This window comes from Malus sylvestris, chromosome 13, assembly GCF_916048215.2.
Source record: "Malus sylvestris chromosome 13, drMalSylv7.2, whole genome shotgun sequence".
NCBI lineage: Eukaryota > Viridiplantae > Streptophyta > Magnoliopsida > Rosales > Rosaceae > Malus > Malus sylvestris.
Genome location: NC_062272.1, coordinates 34,347,577 through 34,356,121, shown reverse-complemented (window position 1 = coordinate 34,356,121; position 8,545 = coordinate 34,347,577). Strand labels below are relative to the sequence as shown.

The following is an 8,545-nucleotide window of genomic DNA, read 5'->3' as shown; positions in this document are numbered from 1 at the left end:
CCATCTCAGTTTGATCTTCATAGGATATTGCCGTACCTCCAAACGCAGAAATGAATGCTCATCAGTCCTCAACTCAACTACTCTTGTCTAAACTTGCCCTTTTCCCATGTGGATGTGGAATGTGGAAATGGATGCTCCTCAGTCCTCACCTCAACTACTCTTGTCTAAACTTGCCATTTTCCAATGTGGATTGTGGACTCTCTCTCTCTCTCTCTCTCTCTCTCTCTCTCTCTCTCTCTCTCTCTCGTAAATTCCGGTTGGCATCTTTGAATTTTTTTAGAGTGCTACTAGACCCACCCCAGTGTCCTATTTTTCCAACCACATAATAATCCCACCCACCATAGAAAATTAAAAAAGTAAAATGTTATTTCCTCACCCACCATTATTCCCAAAATAACCATAATTTTTTTTTTAAATAACTCTGATATATCTTTAAATAATATTATAAATAAATAAATAAATAATATAAAAAATGAAAGAAAATGCAAGATCTAAGACCTAGTCATTCATCATCTCCTTCACACTTACTGCCGCAAAAACCCCGGATCCCCAAACCACTCTTCTTCCACCTTTTTTTGTCAAAACCGTAACTCACACCCAATTCTCTTTTTTCTCTATTGAAGTTTCTCGCCTTCATCTAGCACACGCCCATTCGTTCCTCCAACCTTTCCATCGATTCTAACCCAAATCTTTCCCAACCTCTTTCCACCAAAGATATCACACCCCACCCACCATTATTTATTTATTATTTTAGTACTGAATTAAATAGGGGTTTAAGAGTCTTCTTTTAAAAGGATAAATATGTTATTAACATTTTCATTAAATGGTGGATGGGGAAATAAGACACCAGGGTGGGAATATCACCACTCTTTTTTTATTAGCAAGTTTTTTATATCTTTCATTTTTTTTATTTTAGTCATCAACTTGTTATAGGATTCTTACCACTTGCAAAAATAGGAATAAAAACAAGTAAAAATAGTTGCAAGAGAACAAGATAATTGTTGTATAAACGGCTCAAGTAAGGTCGTTCTCTACAGAGATTGATATGAATAATTTTATTAAACTAATCCTTATTAATTATTTGAAACAGATCTTTAAGAAAAGATTGAGATTGTGAAATAAAAAGATGAAAAGCAGAAGCAAAACAATTTAAATTTAAGAAAACAACAACTCGGCAAAAAGGAAATTAAAATATTTTTTAAGAAAATCACTTATGGAAAAGACTATAGTTTAGCCGTCATCATTAACAATCCCATACAATTCTACCAATTACTTATGAATTACCACTTACATGCATTAAAGGTTAGGTTATCCTAATACATATTCTCCTTGTGATGTTCAAGCAAGAACGTATATCTAACATGCAATCCATATGTGATGTTCATATGCAATACACATGCAAGACTTATTAAGTATTGTGAAAACCTTTTGAAAAACCATGCAATGTTTAAAAACGTGATGTTCGCCATTACAATTATCAATCATAAGAACTCCTCAATTTCAAGGCGATGTTCCAACATAAATTGCATCAAATTACTTGTCTAAATATCCTAATGGTGATCAAGCATTAAAATATATAGATAGTTGAAACTTAAAGGGCAGTGATTAATAATTCAAAGCAAGTATCAATAATTCCATTAGTAAATTGAAAAGAAACTACATATCCATGCTATGGCTTGTGGCCTCGCCCTAGTAAAAGTGAGCAGTTACACATAACCATAATTGAAAGAAAAATATCATTAAAAAGAAAAGATAGAAAGCACCCTTGAAAGAATACAAGTCATGTAAGCCAAGCCAAGTTCTCTAAATTGATGTGTAGAGAAACCCTAAGGATCGGCTGGTGCTTATAAACAACACCTTATTTGTAATCCTACCTAAATACAGTCTTCTAGAAAACTACGAAACAAAATACCAAAATGATAACTTAAAATTACCATCCTAATCTAACTAGACAATCTGCCCTGTCAGAAATCCTTCACGTTTCTGGACCAACCCAACACCAAATCTAGCCCCAAATTGCTTATTTTAAGATCAAGACGCCTCTACAACTTTGTAGAAGGGCGTAACTCTAGAAAATTGTTACAATCTCAGAGACTATAATGTTAGTTGTCAAGAATGAATCGAAAATGGTGGTGAAGGTTTCTGGAAAAATCTCAGAGAATTGTAGAGAGAATGTTCTCACAGAAAGATGCTTGCATTCATTCACACCTCACACCAAACATGCGTGTGGGTATATTACCATTAAAGAGAGAGAGAGATTCTCTCTCAATATTACAAAATCAAATCCAACCATTCATGTAATCTACCCCATAAGATAGTCACATGTGTCAACACAAATACTAACTCTAAGATTACATCTCAACTGTCTAATTGGAATGTAATCCAATGGCTCACATTTAAACCTATTAACTAAGACTAAATACATGTTTATCTTAGCAAAACACTTATATTTCAACACTCCCTTCTAAGTGTTGTGCTGAGATTACTCCAAGCGTCCTTCTCAGGTATTCAAACCGATCCCTGGCCAATGCCTTGGTAAAAAATGTCTGCAACTAGCTCCTCAGTTTTGCAATACAACAAATCGATCTCTTCATCTTGCAATGCATCTCGGATGAAGTGAAATCTTTTGTTTATATGCCTTGTCTTATGATGATGCACATGATTCTTGCTTATGGCTATAGTTGAGGTATTATTACAAAGAATCGGTGTAGGCTCAACCTGCTCTTCACCATAATCTGAGAGAACAAATCTCAATCAAATTGCTTATGCAGTGGCTTCTGCTGCACTAACATATTTAGCTTCTGCAGTGGATAGTGCAACATTGCTTTGCATGATTGATGCCCAAGAAAATACACCTGGACCAAGATTAAATGCATATCCAAATGTACTTTTCATATCATCATCATTTCCTAACCAATCACTATCACAGTAGCCAATGAGCATTGCTTCTTTCCCTTTCTCATATGCTATACCATAATCAAGTGTGCCTTGAATGTACCTAAGTACTCTCTTGGCAGTTCCCATATGTTTTATGATAGGACCATGCATAAATCTAGCTAACAAGCTTGCTACAAACATGATGTCCGGCCTTGTAGTAGTCAAATATAGCAGACTTCCAACTATCTACCTATATAAGCTTTCATCAGCTTGTTCACTTCCATCTGTCTTAAACAATTTTTCATCTACTGCAAGAGGGGTAGCAATTGTTTTGCAACCTTGGAAGCCAAATTTATCTAGCAGTGTCTTTGCATATTTCTTCTGGTGCAAGAAAATGTAAGAGTCAGTTTGAATCATACCTAGACCCAAGAAGTGGTGTAACAACCCGAGATCAGTCATTTCATATTGTTTCATCGTCTTAATTTTGAACTTCTTCATCAACTCTTGTGAATTCCTAGTATATATGATATCATCCACATACAAAGAACAATGAGCAATCCACTTTTTGCAATCTTTACATATAGTGTTGGTTCAGTAGAACTTCTTTGGAAACCAGCCTTAGTAAAATAAGAATTGATCTCATCAATCCAAGGTCTTGGAGCTTACTTAAGACCATATAATGCCTTCTTGAGTCTATAAACTCCATCTTCCTTGTTCTTAATCACAAATCCAGGGGGTTGATCAACATACACTTCCTCATGCAATACTCCATTCAAAAATGCTGACTTCACATCTAATTGAAATAGTTTCCACCCTTTCTATGCAGCCAGTACAACCAATGTTCTAATTGTGTCAAGCCTAGCAACTGACGCAAAGGTTTCATTAAAATCTATTCCAAGCTTTTGGGAATAGCCATTTTCAACCAATCTAAATTTGTTTTTCTGCACTGAGCCATCAAGATTTAACTTGGTTTTGTAAACCCATTTAACACCAATCACTGGTTTATTAAATGGTCTACTAACTAACTCTCAAGTATTGTTCTTCTCTATCATTGCAATTTCATTCTCGATTGCTTTCTGCCATGCTTCATCCTTGGCAGCTTCTTCAAAAGTTTCAGGTTCAATAATGCACAATTTGTACTTTGCGCACACCTCTGCAATACTTTTATACTTGAGTAGAGTGTGATCGAAATCCTTTGGACCTGAACTTCCACTTTGTCCTACAACATCAATTCCTACATATGTTTCTCCAATATTATCTGATGTCTCACCATCATCTTCTGATATTTCAGCTTGAATTAAGCTTGATTCACCAGTCTCATTTTCTTTCTCAATAAGCATATCAATAAGTGAAACTGAAATACTACATTCCTTTTGTGCACTTTAATCCCAACTTGCTGCTTCATTGAATATTACATCTCTAGAAATGATAACTTTTCATATTCAATGTTATATAATTTGTAGCCTTTCTCACAACTTCCATACCCCAGAAACACTCATCTTGTCTCTGTTGTTTTGGAATATGTGCATAGCCCAGAGAACCAAAAACCCTCAAATGCTTAATTCCTGGCTTCCTTACACTGTAGGCTTCAAATAGGGTTTTCTTGTCCAAAGCTTTAGTTGGACACCTATTTAAGACATACACTGCATTGTTAACGGCCTCAGCCCAAAACTCCAGTGGTATCTTCTTCTCAAACATCATACACTTAGCCATCTCCACAATGGTCCTATTCTTCCTTTTAGCCACTCCATTCTGTTGTGATGAGTATGCCACAGTTAGTTATCTTTCCATTCTCATTTCTTCACAAAACTTGTTGAACTCCATGGATGTATACTCTCCTCCTTTGTCACTTCTCAGTTTCTTCAACTTATACCTGCTTTGTAGTTCAACAATAGCCTTAAACTTCTTAAAGACATTAAACACCTCATATTTGTTTCTCATAAAATAAACCCAACACATCTAAGTACTATCATTTATAAAGGTGAGGAAGTACCTATTTCTAGCCTTTGTAACAGTCTGCATTGGTCCACAAACATCAATGTGTACCAATTCCAGTGGAATAGTAGCCCTACTTGTTGTCTTTCTTGGAAATGAATCTCTGCAATGCTTTCCTAGAATACACCCTTCACACACTTCATTTGTGTTCTTGATTTCTGGCAAACCAAACACCATTTCTTGCTATTGAAGTAACTTCAAACTATTGGCATTCAAGTGTCCCATTCTCCTATGCCAGATCAATGTTGACTTACTCACATTTGTTCTTAATGCAATGTGTAAGTTTGTTTGAAGTTTCAAAGGAAAACTTTTGTTTCCTTTCATTGGTACCTTGGCAACCAGATTAGAAAGAGAAGAGTCATCATAAATTTCAACCTTGTTATCTCTAAAAATCAGAAAGTATCCATGCTCCATCATCTGCACTACACTGAGTAAATTCTCTTTTAGACCTGAGACAAGCATTACTTCTTTGATATACCTTCTTTCCATCTTAGTGTTAACCATTAAACTTCCTTTTCCAATTACATTAACCAAATGTCCTGTCCCCATTTCTACTTTTGCAGTTATGCTTTTGTCAATATCAACTAGCACATCCTCTTTGCCAGTCATATGGTTACTACAACCACTGTCCACATACCATACATCTTCAATGGACTTCTTATCAACTGCATTATTAGCATAGAACATAGTTGATGTAGGAAGGACCTGAGTTGCATAATGTAGTTGCTAAAAACCGTTCTTGTTATTGCAGTCCCTTGTAATGTGACCAATTTTCCCACAACAGTGACATTTGGGTTTGCCTTTAAGAAAGCATTCACCATAGTGATACTTATCACAATGCCTGCAAGGATTTCTACCACCTTCTGCAGCTACAATTTGCTTCTCAAATTGGTAAGTAGGTTTTTTATCCCACTTTTTAAATTTTGGTTTCCAATTCTTCTGGTACCGATTGTTTTCATTCCCAAAGGAATTGGCAGGTTTGGAGTTCACAATGAGACTTGCAAATGCTCTCTCAGTCTTATTCTCATTATGTCTCCCCAATCTCTGTGCGAAACTTTTTAACGAGTCAACTACCTCTTGAACCTCAATCACATCTATATCCCTTGAGTGTTCAATCACAGAGCATATAGAATCATATGTAGAGGGTAAACTAATCAACATTTTCAGCACAATTCTCTCTCTAGACAGTTCCTCTCCATAACTTCTCATTTGATTTATCAGATTAAACAATTTTGTAAGATAAACAAGCAAAGATTCATCATCTCTCATTTTGGTATATTCGAATTCTCTACGAAGACCTTGTAATTCAACACTTCTAACCTGTTTGTTGCCATGGAATTCTTGCATCAAGATATCCCATGCTCCCTTAGAAGTATCTTTGTGAGAGATCCAAGGAAATATCTCATCAGAAACCGCTCCCTGAATCAGCCCCAAAGCCTTAGCATCTTTCATGAGCTTTTTCGTGAGAGTTGCAGCATCACTTGATTCCTCCTTCACCTTCTTCTTTGCATCAAATTCATCAACTCCCTTCAAATCTGAGCACTCTACTCATTTTTCAACCAATTCCCATAATCCATGAGATTTGAAGATCGTCTTTATCCTTATGCTCCAGAATTCATAATTCTCGCCAGTGAAGATCAACACTCTCAACTCACCACCTCCAGACCCTGCCATGTTAGACACAGATCTCGCAAGTAATTTCTTCAAATTTCAGATCGTTTCCTTCACAGATTCAAATGCCAAATGTTAAACGATTGAACTTGGCTCTAAGGCCATGTTAGAATCTCAAAGACTATAATCTCAGTTGCAAGGAATGAATCGAAAATGGTGATGAAGGTTTCTGGAATAATCTAAGAGAATTGCAGAGAGAATGTTCTCACAGAAAGATGCTTGCATTCATTCACACCTCACACCAAACATACGTGTGGCTATATTACTGTTAGAGAGCTCTCTCTCTCTCTCTATTACAAAATCAAACCATTCATGTAATCTACCCTATAAGATAGTTACATGTGTCAACACAAATCACTAACTGTAAGATTACATCTCAGCTGTCCAATTGGAATGTAATCCAATGGCTCACATTTCAACATGTTAACTAAGACTAAATACAAGTTTATCTCAGCTAAAACACTTATATTTCAACAAAAATATCATCTTCATGCTCAAAAGTCACATCTAAGCCCAACAAGTCAATCTACCAGCACTGTTCGCTGGTCCTTTAATCCTTTGCCAGGATCAAATGTCTTGGAATTGAATGCTGAAATTTTGATACAACCTTCTTGACAGACTTGTGAGTCTAATCTAGTTGAAAATTCTCCAAAACTCTTATCATTTTGTCACTTTTTGCTAAGAGTAAAGTCACATGTCCTACACTGTATACAACAAAGTATCAAATTAATAACCAAAATACATTAAGAATAAGGAACTTGACAACTTAAAACATTATTGTTAAAAGGAAAAGTTCGTGGAAGTTTCACACCAATTATATTTGCGCGTTCCAAGAAACCAAGGAAGAGCAGACGAGAAGAGCTATTCTTAATGCATGCGTGAAATAAGTTGATTGTCAGTGCGTAAACTTAAGTCTTTCGCGGGAGTCTGTCTCGTTTGGTGGCTTGTACTAAACTAGATAAATGATCATATTTAATGTAAAGTAATGTTAACTTCATGTGGAAGGCATAAATTGTTTCATCTTAAATCGATCTACCTATAATTTTGGATAAATTAGAAGTTGATATCCATTTCTTAATTCTGAATATATTCTAACCACTATCGTACAAATTCGATATAGAGAATCCACCAAACGAGGCCTAGAGAGGGACACGTCGATATCATCGACTGATTAGCTAAGCGTTGGTAGTTTGAGTAAGGAATTAACGTTCCTTGGAATATTATGGCGATTTGGATATATATAACATGAAACTAAAGGAGTGCGTAGTTTCTTGCTTTGTGATGTGTCTGGGATTCAAAGACAATGTTCACCTCAATCATTGCCGACCTGCAAGATTGATCCCACAATCCTGGTGCAAAACAAATTTTATATTCTTTGATTTTGATTATGAAGATTATTAATTTATTTTAATTATCACTCTTTGGGAGCACATAGGGGAGTTAACTTTTCAGCCATCCTTCAGTATTATATCCCTTTGCCCATGTGGTCCGCTCTGAATTTGGATAATGCTAAACATTTATTTAAATTATATTTTGTAAATCATATGATCATGTGGGTGTTAATTTGTCATTAATAGAAAATAAATATGTTAATCAATACATAAATAATAATCCAATCATCAACACTCACATCATATGATTTACAAATGTGATCTTAAAAAATAGTCTAGCAAACAGTATCCTTTGACTTTATAGTTAATAGATTTTAAGAGAGTAGCAACAATTGTAAGGTAAACGGCTTGCATGACTAACGTTTCCAATCTGCAAAACACCGATATACTAAATTAGTATGTCCTAAAAAAAAAAAAAAAAAAAAAAATATATATATATATATATATAGTGGTAGACTCAAAATGTTTACAGTTTAAGTGAATTAGTAACATCATACTAACCAAACGCTACAATCACACACAATAAATCATGGTTTGAACTTGCTATACCTGTATCGGAAAATTGTAAACTCAACCGTTGCATGGTTATAATAAAACTAATCTATTTAAGT

At 35.2% G+C, this 8,545-nt stretch overlaps 1 protein-coding gene across 1 annotated transcript; it reads right to left on the bottom strand.

Annotated features, from left to right (window-relative positions):
- Positions 1–4,656: 4,656 nt before the first annotated feature.
- Positions 4,657–6,546, bottom strand: LOC126595446 (uncharacterized). Its single transcript, XM_050261740.1, has 5 exons — positions 6,528–6,546; positions 5,733–6,416; positions 5,203–5,537; positions 4,871–4,893; positions 4,657–4,750 (listed from the first exon to the last, which is right to left on the bottom strand). The coding sequence occupies exons 1-5, from the start codon at positions 6,544–6,546 to the stop codon at positions 4,657–4,659; spliced, it is 1,155 nt and encodes a 384-aa protein (XP_050117697.1).
- Between the last annotated feature and the right edge of the window lie 1,999 nt (positions 6,547–8,545).

What these genes read in the sequence shown, in the direction of transcription:
- LOC126595446 (XM_050261740.1), bottom strand. An exon ending in TTTCTAATCTGGTTGCCAAG is followed by an intron (nt 4,894 to 5,202) that starts GTACCAATGAAA and finishes GGACCAATGCAG; the next exon opens with ACTGTTACAAAGGCTAGAAA. An exon ending in GTTACAAAGGCTAGAAATAG is followed by an intron (nt 4,751 to 4,870) that starts GTACTTCCTCAC and finishes ACTACAAAGCAG; the next exon opens with GTATAAGTTGAAGAAACTGA.